Consider the following 15135-nt stretch of genomic DNA (forward strand, 5'->3'; position numbering starts at 1 on the left):
AAAGTCTTCCTCCTATCCGGCAAGAAGAGGACATCCGGACCGGCAAACATCTTCTCCAAGCGGCATCTTCTATGTTCTTCCATCCGATGACGACCGGCTCCATCTTGAAGACCTCCAGCGCGGATCCATCCTCTTCTTCCGACGACTAGACGACGAATGACGGTTCCTTTAAGGGACGTCATCCAAGATGGCGTCCCTCGAATTCCGATTGGCTGATAGGATTCTATCAGCCAATCGGAATTAAGGTAGGAATTTTCTGATTGGCTGATGGAATCAGCCAATCAGAATCAAGTTCAATCCGATTGGCTGATCCAATCAGCCAATCAGATTGAGCTCGCATTCTATTGGCTGATCGGAACAGCCAATAGAATGCGAGCTCAATCTGATTGGCTGATTGGATCAGCCAATCGGATTGAACTTGATTCTGATTGGCTGATTCCATCAGCCAATCAGAAAATTCCTACCTTAATTCCGATTGGCTGATAGAATCCTATCAGCCAATCGGAATTCGAGGGACGCCATCTTGGATGACGTCCCTTAAAGGAACCGTCATTCGTCGTCTAGTCGTCGGAAGAAGAGGATGGATCCGCGCTGGAGGTCTTCAAGATGGAGCCGGTCGTCATCGGATGGAAGAACATAGAAGATGCCGCTTGGAGAAGATGTTTGCCGGTCCGGATGTCCTCTTCTTGCCGGATAGGAGGAAGACTTTGGAGCACCGGATTATGGATCGCCAACCCCCGCTTGGGTTGGATGAAGATCTTGGAGCCAGGACGGATCGGTGATACCTGGATGGTGAAGACAAGGTAGGAAGATCTTCAGGGGATTAGTGTTAGGTTTATTTAAGGGGGTTTGGGTTAGATTAGGGGTATGTGGGTGGTGGGTTGTAATGTTGGGGGGGGGGGTATTGTATGTTTTTTTTTACAGGCAAAAGAGCTGAAATTCTTGGGGCATGCCCCGCAAAGGGCCCTGTTCAGGGCTGGTAAGGTAAAAGAGCTTGTAATTTTTGTATTTTAGAATAGGGTAGGGAATTTTTTATTTTGGGGGTCTTTGTTATTTTATTAGGGGGCTTAGAGTAGGTGTAATTAGTTTAAAATTGTTGTAATATTTTTCTTATGTTTGTAAATATTTTTTTATTTTCTGTAACTTAGTTCTTTTTTATTTTTTGTACTTTAGATAGTTTATTTAATTGTATTTATTTGTAGCAATTGTGTTTAATTAATTTATTGATAGTGTAGTGTTAGGTTAATTGTAGGTAATTGTAGGTAGTTTATTTAATTATTTTATTGATAGGGTAGTGTTAGGTTTAATTATATCTTAGGTTAGGATTTATTTTACAGGTAAATTTGTAATTATTTTAACTAGGTAACTATTAAATAGTTCTTAACTATTTAATAGCTATTGTACCTGGTTAAAATAAATACAAAGTTACCTGTAAAATAAATATTAATCCTAAAATAGCTATAATATAAATGTAATTTATATTGTAGCTATATTAGGATTTATTTTACAGGTAAGTATTTAGCTTTAAATAGGAATCATTTATTTAATAAGAGTTAATTTATTTCGTTAGATAAAAATTATATTTAACTTAGGGGGGTGTTAGTGTTAGGGTTAGAATTAGCTTTAGGGGTTAATACATTTATTAGAATAGCGGTGAGCTCCGGTCGGCAGATTAGGGGTTAATAATTGAAGGTAGGTGTCGGCGATGTTAGGGAGGGCAGATTAGGGGTTAATACTATTTATGATAGGGTTAGTGAGGCTGATTAGGGGTTAATAACTTTATTATAGTAGCGCTCAGGTCCGCTCGGCAGATTAGGGGTTAATAAGTGTAGGCAGGTGTCGGCGACGTTGTGGGGGGCAGATTAGGGGTTAATAAATATAACATAGGGGTCGGCGATGTTAGGGGCAGAAGATTAGGGGTACATAGGGATAACGTAGGTGGCGGCGCTTTGCGGTCGGAAGATTAGGGGTTAATTATTTTAAGTAGCTTGCGGCGACGTTGTGGGGGGCAAGTTAGGGGTTAATAAATATAATATAGGGGTCGGCGGGGTTAGGGGCAGCAGATTAGGGGTACATAAGTATAACGTAGGTGGCGGTCGGCAGATTAGGGGTTAAAAATTTTAATCGAGTGGCGGCGATGTGGGGGGACCTCGGTTTAGGGGTACATAGGTAGTTTATGGGTGTTAGTGTACTTTAGGGTACAGTAGTTAAGAGCTTTATAAACCGGCGTTAGCCAGAAAGCTCTTAACTCCTGCTTTTTTCAGGCGGCTGGAATCTTGTCGTTAGAGCTCTAACGCTCACTGCAGAAACGACTCTAAATACCAGCGTTAGAAAGATCCCATTGAAAAGATAGGCTACGCAAATGGCGTAGGGGGATCTGCGGTATGGAAAAGTCGCGGCTGTAAAGTGAGCGTTAGACCCTTTAATCACTGACTCCAAATACCAGCGGGCGCCCAAAACCAGCGTTAGGAGCCTCTAACGCTGGTTTTGACGGCTACCGCCGAACTCTAAATCTAGGCCACTGATTGGCCATTCACTAGAGTTGTCATTAAAAAAAAAACTCCATGTGGGCTGGCATAACATTGTTATGAAGCATTACTATATGAACTAATTTAACACTTGCACAGATTGATTAAAAACAAAAAAAAAAGTATACATATACTTTTTTAATGGCAAAGATTACATTTATGGCATTTGACTAGTTAGAGTTTACCATCACTTTAAGAACATAAATTTGTTAGTCGCTACTATAAAATGATAAAATATTCTTTAAATAGACATTTAACACTAAATAAATCGTTGATAGAATAGTGTATTCAGACCAAAGATTAGTCGGAGAATAACATGTACATATATTTTTCCAAAAAATACTGGTTGCTTAAATATTAAAAAAATAAGGGTAAAGTTTTAATGTCCGTAAAGCAGTGGGCGCCGCCATATTGTTACTTAGTTTTCCGTTTCTGCTTAGGCCAATTAGGGACGGTTATAAATATCTTACTAGACTATCAATGACGTGTGTGGAATGTAGCGGTGTCAATATTTGGAAGCCTACAATATTCAGAATGATAGGAAAATGTAACAAAATAAATAATGAAAATATATTAAGTTATTTTACTACATATAATTAAATATTCTATATTAATATCTAAAAGTGTTTAATGTCCCTTTAAGATTTTGTTTGTAAACATCTTACTCATGTTGTTTTTCAGGTAATATCGAGTACAGCTGTCCAGCCAGTAATGAGTGTGAGATCACCAAGAGACGCAGGAAGGCGTGCCAGGCATGCCGATTCACAAAGTGCCTTCGTGTGGGCATGCTGAAGGAGGGTGAGCACCAAATCTATGCTTTGCACCACGAATGTTCACTGCAATATATTCTGCTTCCTGTTGCTCTGTATATTTCCTTCTTAATACAGGGAGAGTCCACAGCTGCATTCCTTACTTGTGGGAAATACTGAACCTGGCCACCAGGAGGAGACAAAGACACCCCAGCCAAAGGCCTAAATACCTCCCCCACTTCCCTCATTCCCCAGTCATTCTTTGCCTTTCGTCACAGGAGGTTGGCAGAGAAGAGTCAGGAGCTTTCGGAGTAGTTCCTTAGAAAGGGTATCTGCCCTTTGATATGGGACTGGAGTTTTAAGTAGTCTTGTCAGCCTCTCGGTGAGAGCATTGATGAAAGTTAGAGTCTGGAGATGCAGGGAGAGTCTTTCTGCGAAACCATCCAGACTAACAGCTCTTTAAGCAATCAGCGTTGCCTGCTTTTCTTCACTCAAGTCCATGTCAGAAGCGATGATACAGTCTGTCACACTTGAAGGACCGTGTTTCTGTTCCATGGCATAGATTCCGGTAAGATTGTTTCATTTTTTATACATAAATGTTAACGCTAGAAGACAGGGTCACAGTGGGACTCCTTTATCTTTATGGAATCAAGGGTTAATATCTCCTGAGGGCGATTGTTGGGTGTTAATCATATTAGTTTACGTGATTAATGCTGCTTATATGTGTGAGATGCTTTTGGGCTTGTGGGTTGATATGGAACTTACAGGTTGATCCTTTACTTTGAGAGCTGCGCAGTCTTATTAGGTTTGGCGCGCTTTTCCTTTAGCAGGGGCGGTCCTGCATTGCGCACCGTGTGTCCGTGAGTGGTCACGGTTTCCATTTCCTATTCCTGACCGAGTGACTACGGAGAAGAGCGTGTTTTCTTTACACTGTCTGGGTCATAGGAGGTGGTAAATGCCCCAGCCATTGGGGGTTTAGGTGCCGGTTGTTTTTTCTTGATTTTATAAAAGTTACCTAGTTATGGAGGATTCTGGTGTTTTAGAGGATGAGTCCTCTACGACAGAATTCGATACCTGTGTATATTGTGTGGAGGCCCGGGTAATCCAGCCCTCTCAATTAATGTTCCATATTCCACAACAGGGTATTTTCATCATCCAATGTTGAGATGTTAGATGCCACTGAGCCTTCCGCCTCTGAGGACTCTTAGTCAATAAGGTGTGTCCTCTGCAGTCATCTGATCCTACACTTGCAACTTCCCCTTGTACCTCTAATTTTCCTCCTGGAGGGGGCCTTTTTCCACCAGACGTTACTGCGCAGTTCCGTATGACGATGTCTGCGGCCTTAGCCGCTTTGTTTCGTACGGCTACTCACAAACGAAGGGTTAATCCATGCACTCCTGCCCAGGGAGCATCATGCAAATTGACAGTTGTATCCGATCAGTCATCTGAGGATGCGGTTCTCTCTGAGGCTTCAGAGTACGGACCTTCTGGGTCGGAGTCTGCTGCTTCTAGTCCTTCGCCTTTAGATTTAAGGTAGCCCGCTTGCGCTTCGTTCTAAGAGAGGTTTTGTCGATATTAGAGATGCCTAGTACTGATCTGCCAGTCAAATCTCAGAGCCCTGAATCAAAACGCGAATTTGATTAAGGCGGGGAGGGATAAAGATCCTTTTCCCTTACGTCTTTATTTTTTTGTTTTGTTTGTTTTTTATTAAGATTCCCAGTTCTGGGCTCTTTAGGGGGATTGGGTTGTTGCCTATCCCTATTTAGCTAACTCTTTTTGTACGCTTGCCTATCGTTTTTACTATTCCATTTGGGGATAGTTTAATCTTAGAGCTCTGGATTTTTAGAGGAAACTCCTTTTACGAGGATATTCCTCACGTGGGATATTTGTAAATTTAGACTTCCTATTGAAGCATCTCTCTCGATTCGAGGTGAGGTTCCCTCAATATTTTCACAGTTTTCTAGCCCTAAACTAGGACTTCCTGTCCAGGCCTGATTCGCTCTGACAGATATGGCTTTGGAATCTAATTTTTCCTTCTGTGCGAGGGAAAGATTTGTTTTGATTCTGCTATTCTGCAGTTTTCTGTTTGTAAGAGAGAGAATCTGAGAGACAAGGGCAATCCAAGTGTTTATTGTTTTGGAAGATGACTCATTCGTGGAATAACTCCATACAGAGCAAAGGCCCATTGAACCTAGGTTGGCAGAAGGGACCAGTCCCGGGTCCTATCTTGGATCGCTTTAGGGACGGTCTATCGTTTTTTTAGTCACTTTTTTTCAGGATCGTTCAGGACCTGTGGGTTTTGGAGGTCATAGCTAGGCTTAGATTCTCAGCTTCCCAGGACTCTTTCCTTCTATTGTCCCTGTCTTCCAGACAGAGAGAGGGAAACCTCTTCAGGTGGGTGCCGGTTTTGTTCTCCTTTTGGAGTCATTGTCACTGGTGACTATTGCTGAGTGAAGTTTGAGATATTATTCAAACCATTTTGTTTGTGGTCCATTAGAGGGGGGGGGGGGAAATCCCATCCTATTTGGGCCCTAATGTACCAAGCAAGCTTATCTTGTCTCCTCGTTCCAGAAGGAGACTATATGGTGCACTCTTCCCTTGGTCCGGGAAGAGCAGTGTAGGACCACTGTTGAGGAAGTATTTCATAATTTTCATTTCTCCTCAGGGAACTTTCCGGTTCCTAAGGTAATGTTTCTGAACAGACTCGCTTCTGCTTGAGAAACTTTTAGGAATCCAGGGATTCTTTGGCATTGCCAGACTCCAGATCTAGCGGTAGCGTCTCTTGTCTAGAGGATTCTGGTTCATATCACCTGCATCTCGTCTGATAGAGACCGCTAAGGTTTTTCATCTGTCTTTACCGTTCTTCAGGGATGGTAGAATACTTGACCAGAGTTTTCTGGTGTAGGGCTCCAGGATAATTTCCTGGATGCTATTTTTGTCTTCATAGACTTGAGGACTCTTTTATTGGACTTGTGAAGTTCTAAATAGCTTCACCAGATCGTGCTCTCCAAACCTCCTTCAGGCATCGCTAGCTCGGTGGTGGTGGTATGGGTTTGTCATGTGGTCCTTCTCGGACTTTGCTTCTTTTGTCAGGACCCATCTCAGCCAAGGATCAGTGTATGCTGAGGCAGGGGTGAGGCGTTGTGTTCGAATCTGTTTTAACAGATTTTCCTGGACTACTGGTTGAGGGTATTGCTCTCTAGTTTTTTTTTGTCCAGATCTCCTTGTCCTGAGGGTCATCTTTTTGAATGCCAGGATGGTGAGGTCATGCCAGGAGGGCATGGGGTCTGTAGACTCGGGAGGTTCCCTCTCGGTTACTTCACGGATTTTCAGGCAATTCCTTTATCCCGAAGTTTGGTCTACTGGATTAATCCCAGTTTTAGATTTATAGTATGTTTTCCCTAGCAATAAGGGTAGTATCTCGGGTTTTAGTAGTGGGCGGAGGCCCACTCCTGCTCACTATCAGCGATCATCTTTCCGGGGGGGGTCATCTGGTCAGGATGTCCTTTTCAGACGTTTCCCTTATCTGAGGATAAGGTCCTCATCCTAGGAATTTTTCGGATGGAAGGGGACGCCAGATGCAGATCTCAGATAGTCCCATTTTCAAAACCAAATTTCCTGCAAGAGGTCATGGTTTGGGATCCTCAGGCAGAGCTAATGAATGCATTAGTGGTGCCTTGGAGGTTTATTACCATTTTTCTTTTTGCTGATTTTTCACTCCTTCCTCGAGTGGTGGCACTAATCTAGCAGGAGCAGGCGTTGGGGATGCTGATTGCTCCGTTCAAGATCGAAGATCATGGTTCTCGGTTTAGTGGGAATGTCGTCTTCCCTTCCATGAGGGTTGCCTTGTCACAGGGATCGATTCAGGTCCCCTTTGCTTCATCGCCCCTTAAGATTCTGAGGCAGACTGCATGGAGATTGACGCTTCTTTCAGGACGATCTGGTGAAGGGCCTCTTAGCTGGTTCATTGTTCTGACAGTTTGGCCCTGTCTGTTTCGGTCTGGAGGCTCGCTGAGCTTCAGGATGTACAGTTTCTGTTTCTTTCTGTTAGGGTTCTGTCTACGATCAGGCCGGGACGATCGGATGCTCCTCTGTGGAGCATAGATCTTGTTCTCCCGGCTGCATCGGGTTAATTTGAACCTATGCATTGACAGGTTGTTACCCTGCAGGATTCTTTTTCCGTCTTGCGACCCTCCTTATCTGGTGTTTCACGATAATAGGGCTGTTCTACGAACCTAGTTAGACTTGCCTCCTAGGGTTGTGTCAAATCTCAAATTCTATCAAGAAATTGTGGTTCCTTTCTTATGTCCTATTCCTGCTTCCTTGAGGGAAAGTTTTCCATATAGGATGGATTTGTACCTTGAAGTTCTTCTTCAGGCTACTTAGGCATAGACAGGTTCTTTTCTCTGTTTTCTATCTGGGAATCGTAAGGGTCAGATGGCTCTTTGACTTCCTTATTTCTTAGTTAAGGAGTATCTTCTGCTTGGCATAAGAGTCAGTGGGACACAAGGCTCCTCAGAGGATTACGGCTCATTCTACGAGAGCAGTGTCGTCCTTTGGGCCCTTTAAAATAAGGCCTCTATGGATCAGATTTGTAGGGGGCTACCTGGGTCTCCTTACATTCTTTTTCCTAAAATTTAAACATTTTTTTTATTTTTTGCTTCTGTGGAAGCAACCTTCGGGAGATGGGGTTTTTGCAGGCTGTGGTGCCCTCAGATGGGGTCCGCCTCTCCTTTTTTACCCCTCCCGTTAGCATTCAGTGTCCTCTAGAGCTTGGGTATAATTTCCAACAAGTAAGGAATGCAGCTGAGGACTCTCCCTGTATTAAGAAGGAAAACATAAATTATGCCTTCCTGATGAGTCCATAGCTCCCGCCCGTGTTCTCTGATGGGCGGCCCTAAATTTTAACTTATTCTTCTGGCACCTTTTCACCCTGATATTTCTCCTACTGTTCCTTGTTCACTCGGCAGAATTACTGGGGGATGAGGGAAGTGGGGGGAGATATTTAAGCCTTTGGCTGAGGTGTCTTTGCCTCCTCCTGGTGGCCAGGTTCAGTATTTCCCACAAGTAAGGAATGCAGCTATGGACTCTCCCTGTACAGAAGGAAAGGAAATGATCAGGTAAGCATAATTTATGTTTTCTCTGGTTTTGAGTTGCAGTGGGTCCTGTTTTTGGATCGGTCTTATTCTGAATTTGCCATGAATGCTGGTTCATTTGGTCAATATATTGCCCTAGTTTTGGTTAGCAATGCATTCTGGTTTCTGTAGTCCTTTAATTCCCCACTTCTGGATTTGTAACCTATTCTAATTGTATTGTGCTATTTCTCAGCATCTCAGTATTGAAATAAATATTATTCATAAAAATTCTCTTATATGTACCATATTGTTTATGGATTTCTATACCTTTCGCAGTTTTAATGTATTCTGATCCTCTTGATGTCTTTTTGGTTCTCATTAGGAGTGCGTTTAGACCGAGTTAGGGGTGGTCGGCAAAAGTACAAGAGAAGACCAGACGGAGATGTTCTACAGTATAACCCAGGGGGGCAGGTCCAGCATGGATCTGGAGCAGTAGTTAAAAAACAAGGTGAGCACAAATACAAACTAGAAAGCACTCTTTTACATCCTACATCAAACCCTACGCTTTCTTATAAACAAGCACAAATTATCCCTGGATCCTAGACTTTTACAGCGCAGAGCACACACTAAACACTCTACAGATCAAAGAACAGGCTCGACTCAGAGACTCAGAGTGCTTGTTCTGCTCCAAAGGCAATAAAGCAGAATATCTCTTGGCTAGAAAATTATTGGAGCGTACTGCCCAGGCCTACATGCTAGGGGACTAAAGATCACAAATCCTAACTAATTTGCTAACTATTATACACAATTATATAATCTACACCCTACACACGACCAAATCAAACCTGATATAGATTCAATTAAATTGTTTCTCTCTCAACTACAGCTCCCGAGTCTCACAGGAACAAACAGATAGCCTCAACGCCCCATTCAGTACAAAAGAAATTTGTAATGCAATTTCCAAATTAAAATCACGCAAATCCCCAGGCCCGGATGGCTACACAGACCTTTTTATATAAGACATTCTCTACCCAGTTAGTCCCAATTTTGCTGAAAGTTTTCAATAAGGCGGGGGGGGGGGACAGTTGGAAATTTTTCCAAAATAATTTTTGCAAGCCACGATTATAACTTTACCCAAACCAGGTAAATCACCTGATGCCTGCACACATTTTAGGCCCATTTCTTTACTGAACCTAGACACCAAACTATATGCCAAAATTCTGGCAAACAGTTTAAAGGGTATTATTCCACACAGTTAATTCAGATCAGGTGGGCTTTACCCAGGGGCGGGAGGGGCCAGACAATACACGCTGGTTGCTCAATATTTTTCTAGAAGCCAGTTGGCTTGGTTAACCTTGTGTGACCTTATCATTAGACCCTGAAATAGCATTCGACTGTGTCGACTTGCTTTATCTACAAGAGGTCCAACAGAAGTTTGGATTTTCACCCACTTTTTGCACAAAAATTATGGCCTTCTATTCATCCCCAACAGCAACAGTGCGTAGCTTAGGTTTCTTTTTAAAGACATGATGAGTCCACTGATTTCATCCTTGTGGGATTTCACCTCCTGGTCAGCAGTAGGAGGCAAAGAGCACCACAGCAGAGCTGCTATATATAGCTCCTCCCTTCCCTCCCACCCCAGTCATTCTCTTTGCCTACGTTAGTGATAGGATGAGGTAAAGTGAGGTGTTAGAAATAGTTTCTTCAATCAAGAGTTTTTTGTTTTTAAAGTAGTGCCAGAGTGTGCTGCTTTGTCTAGGGTGTAGCCGTAGTCCATATCAGTCTCTTCAGTAGAGCTCTTGGTGGCTTTAAAGCAATGGGAACTGGTGGGACATACTTCTCACTGCGCCTCCCATACATTTCTGCTGCCCTTATTCTGATGACCTAAGCAAGTCTAACTCAGGCTCTATCACTTTCCACAGGGCTATGGGAGGGAGAAGACCTCTTACACCTGCTGGACTGTCCTGCTGTCAGACAGCATTAAAGTAAGTGCTGACTTTTTATTCTGGGAAGGATCAAAGACTTGGAGGAGAGTGAGCACTTTAATTTGAGTAACACATAAGGCTCAGCAATATGGGGCTAATTGTGATTGGGACATTATGCTCTCTAAGTATAGAGGGTTGTGTGGACAGCTTAATGTACAGGCACTGGGGCTGGGAGTTAAGCTAGGTCTTTTCTTTAACATCGTTTATTATTGTTCTGAGTGATGCCCGTCGTGTACTTTTACTGACGCCCACGATGGGCAGGGCTATGTCTTTGCGCACTTTTCATAATAATCTGCGCAGTTTCATTTCCCGGTTAATCACGGAGCTGTTTTCCGGGTACACAGTGCTTTTTACACAGACGACTGGGACTCGCACTAGCACCGCATGGTCTTGTGTCTCAGAGCAAGCGGTTGCATAGTGTTTTCAAGACCTTGTCATCGGACTGTTTGGAGATTAGAGTGGTGGATCCGGGCGGCAGGTAGGCGCCTCAGCAGAGCTGCTGAGGTGTAGTGGTGTCTGAGGGTTATTATAATTACGGCTACCTGCTGTAAAAATAGGACATTTATTTTCTGCAAGGAAAATAGTTTACTTTTAAATTTTAAAGTCACAGTATCTTTTTTTTCTGTCATTCAAAATGATTTAAACTAAATTGTTCTATTTAAATTTGTTTTTTTATTGGGACACTATTTTCTTTTTTCTACCTGCAGTAAAAAATTTGATCCCCAAAATTTAAAGGGCCAGTAACGGTTTTTGTAGAAAGTTTTCTCTATATATTTTGATATCCTACTGTGCTTCAACATGGACATAGGAGCTGTACAAAATGTTTTTTGTTCCATGTACTTGGATGCCAATGTGGAACCACCAATTCCTTTTTGTCCCTCATGCATTGAGAGGGCTTTAAAGTATAGAGAAAAGATTTTTCATGAGCAAAATATTTCTAAGGCGGATGATTCTCAGGAGTCTAATGCTGAGATTCAGAGTATGCCGCAGCTTTCTCCCCAAGCGTCCCAAGATTTAACGCCCGCACAAGCAGTGCCCTGTACTTCTACTCCAGTGATTGCTGGCATTACTTTAAAAGACATAGCTACAGTTATGTCTTCCACAATTTCTGATGCGTTGTCTGCTTTCCCTATGCTACAAGGCAAGCGTAAGAGGAAGGACAACCATGTGGTAAATGAGGTTTCTGATACTATGGTGGCAATCTCGGAGGTACCCTCTCAGGGAGTTGGAGGGTATGGATCAGAAGGCGAAGTTTCAGACTCTGAAGGTTCAATACCTTTGACTGATTCAGAGGTTGTTTCTTTCAGGTTCAAACTAGAACACCTCCGTCTGTTGCTCAGGGAGGTTTTAGTTACTTTAGATGACTGTGATTCTACAGTAGTGGTCACTCCTGCGAAGTTGAGCAAGTTGGACAGATATTTTGAAATTCCCTTTTACTCAGACGTTTTTCCAGTACCGAAGCGGACTTCGGAGATTATTTCCAAGGAATGGGAGAGACCAGGTATTCCCTTTTCTCCATCTCCTATTTTCAAGAAAATGTTTCCTATAGCGGACGCTGTCAGGGAAACTTGGCAGACGGTGCCTAAGGTGGAAGGAGCTATTTCCACTATAGCCAAGCGAACTACTATTCCCATTGAGGATAGTTGTGCTTTTAAAGATCCCATGAACAAGAAGTTGGAGGGTCTACTTAAAAAGATTAATGTTCACCAGGGTCTGCTATTGCAGCTGGCTGCGTACATTGCTAAGGTAAGGATTAAAGCTCTGAAGTTGGCTAATGCCTTTATTACAGATGCTTCTCTGCAAATTACTAAATTAGCAGCTAAGAGTTCAGGGTTTTCTATTCTAGCCCGCAGAGCTTTATGGTTAAAACCTTGGTCTGCGGATGTGTCATCCAAGTCTAAGCTTCTAGTTATTCCTTACAAAGGAAAGACCTTGTTTGGACCTGGCCTGAAGGAGATTATTTCTGACATCACGGGAGGTAAGGGTCACCTCCTTCCTCAGGATAAGAGAAATAAACAAAAAGGACAACAAAGTAATTTTCATTCCTTTCGTAATTTCAAGGGAAATTATTTCTCTTCCTCCTCTAAACAAGAAGGAAACTATTCGCAATCTAAGTCTACTTGGAGACCCAACCAGCCTTGGAACAAGGGTAAACAGTCCAAGAAGCCTGCTGCTGACTCCAAAACAGCATGAAGGGCATGCCCCCGATCCGGGACCGGATCTGGTGGGGGGCAGACTTTCTTTCTTCGTTCAGGCTTGGGTGCGAGACGTTTAGGATCCCTGGGCTGTAGAGATAGTGTCCCAGGGATACAAACTGGAGTTCAAGAATTATCCTCCCAGAGGAAGATTTCTTCTTTCAAGATTATCTGCAAACCAGATAAAAAAAGAGGCATTCTTACATTGTGTAAAAGACCTCTCCTCCCTGGGAGTAATTGTTCCGTTCCAACACAGGAGCGGGGGCAGGGTTTTTATTCAAATTTGTTTGTAGTTCCCAAAAAAGAGGGAACCTTCAGACCTATATTAGATCTCAAGAGTCTAAACAAGTTTCTCAGAGTTCTATCATTCAAGATGGAAACTATTCGGACCATTCTTACATTGATCCAGGAGGGTCAATTTATGACGACAGTGGATTTGAAGGATGCATACCTTCATGTTCCTATCCACAGAGATCATCACAAGTTCCTAAGGTTTGCTTTTCTGGACCAGCACTTTCAGTTTGTGGCTCTTCCTTTCGGGCTGGCCACGGCACCCAGAATTTTCACAAAGGTTCTGGGGTCTTTGCTGGCAGTTCTAAGGCCACGGGGCATTCTGGTGGTGCCCTATCTGGACGATATTCTGATTCAGGCACCATCTTGTCAACAAGCAGGGTCCCATACCAACATTGTACTGTCCTTCCTGAGGACTCACAGGTGGAAAGTAAATCTGGGAAAGAGTTCTTTAATCCCGAAAGCAAGGGTGACTTTCTTGGGAACTGTAATCGATTCTATATCCATGAGGATTTTTCTGACGGTCAGGAAATCAAAGATTCTAGATACCTGTCGAACCCTTCAGTCCAATCCTCGGCCGTCAGTGGCCCAGTGCATGGAATTAATCAGACTGATGGTGGCGGCAATGGACATCATCCCCTTTGCTCGGTTTCACCTCAGACCTCTGCAGTTAAACATGCTCAGGCTGTGGATTGGAGATTATGCAGACTTGTCTCCTCGAATAACCCTGGAGCAGGAGACGAGGGATTCACTTCAATGGTGGTTGTCTCTGGATCATCTATCCCAGGGAACATGCTTTTGCAGACCATCCTGGGTGATTGTGACAACAGATGCCAGCCTTCTAGGGTGGGGGGCTGTCTGGGGTCCTCTAACAGCTCAGGGAGTGTGGACTCCGGCGGAGTCTGTTCTTCCTATAAACATCCTGGAACTGAGAGCGATCTTCAAAGCTCTTCTGGCCTGGCCTCAGTTGGCTTCGGCCCAGTTCATCAGATTCCAGACGGACAACATAACGACAGTGGCCTACATCAATCATCAAGGAGGAAGGAGGAGTTCCTTAGTGATGACCGAGGTAGCCAAGATAAACCGGTGGGCGGAGGCCCATTCTTGTCATCTGTCAGAGATCCACATCCCAGGGGTGGACAACTGGGAGGCGGACTTTCTGAGCAGGCAGACTTTTCATCCGTGAGAGTGGGAACTCCATCCAGAAGTGTTCTCCAACCTGATTTTCAAATGGGGTCGACCGGAGTTGGATCTCATGGCATCTCGTCAGAATGCCAAGCTTCCGAGATACGGGTCGAGGTCCAGGGATCCCCAGGCAGAACTGATAGATGCTCTAGCGGTTCCTTGGTCCTTCAATCTTGCATACCTTTTTCCTCCGTTTGCACTTCTTCCTTGAGTCATTGCTCGAATCAAACAAGAGAGGGCATCAGTGATCCTCATTGCTCCTGCGTGGCCTTGCAGGATTTGGTATGCAGATCTGGTGGACATGTCATCTCTGCCACCTTGGAGACTTCAGTTGAAGAAGGACCTTCTCATTCAAGGGCCCTTCCTTCACCCAAATCTAGTTTCTCTGAAGCTGACTGCTTGGAGATTGAACGCTTAATCCTATCCAAGCGGGGGTTTTCTGATTCGGTCATAGAGACCATGATCCAGGCTCATAAGCCTGTGACTAGAAAGATTTACCATAAGATATGGCGTAAATATCTTTATTGGTGTGAATCCAGGGGCTACTCATGGAGTAGAGTTAGGATTCCCAGAATTTTGTCCTTTCTCCAAGAAGGATTGGAGAATGGTTTATCGGCAAGTTCCCTTAAGGATCAGATCTCTGCCTTGTATATTTTGTTACATAAACGTCTGGCGATGTCCCAGATGTTCAATCCTTTTGTCAGGCTTTGGTTAGAATCAGGCCTGTATTTAAACCAATTACTCCTCCATGGAGTCTGAATTTAGTTCTCAAAGTTCTTCAAGGGGTTCCGTTATATTAGTCCTTAGATATTAAGTTGTTATCTTGGAAAGTTTTGTTTCTTGTTGCCATTTCTTCAGCTCGAAGAGTGTCTGAACTTTTGGCATTACAATACAATTCTCCTTACCTTATTTTTCATTCGGATAAGGTAGTTTTACGTACTAACCTAGGGTTTCTTCCTAAGGTTGTTTCAAACAGGAACATTAATCAGGAAATTGTGGTTCCTTCCTTGTGTCCTATTCCTTCTTCTCCAAAGGAACGTCTTTTGCACAATTTAGACGTGGTCCGTGCTTTAAAATTTTATTTACAAGCGACTAAGGACTTTCGTCAGTCGTCTTCTTTGTTTGTC

General features: G+C 43.4%; 1 protein-coding gene across 2 annotated transcripts in view; it reads left to right on the top strand.

The window, feature by feature from the left end:
* Positions 1 to 15135, top strand: part of ESRRA (estrogen related receptor alpha) — a 75175-nt gene that overhangs the window by 40312 nt on the left and 19728 nt on the right. For both annotated transcript variants that reach the window (XM_053720047.1, XM_053720045.1), the window contains exons 3-4: positions 3210 to 3326; positions 8735 to 8860. In XM_053720047.1, the coding sequence (XP_053576022.1) occupies positions 3210 to 3326; positions 8735 to 8860 (243 nt within the window). The remainder of the gene's footprint in view (positions 1 to 3209; positions 3327 to 8734; positions 8861 to 15135) is intronic.

The sequence above is a fragment of the Bombina bombina genome, chromosome 7 (genome assembly GCF_027579735.1).
Source record: "Bombina bombina isolate aBomBom1 chromosome 7, aBomBom1.pri, whole genome shotgun sequence".
In the NCBI taxonomy this organism is placed as follows: domain Eukaryota; kingdom Metazoa; phylum Chordata; class Amphibia; order Anura; family Bombinatoridae; genus Bombina; species Bombina bombina.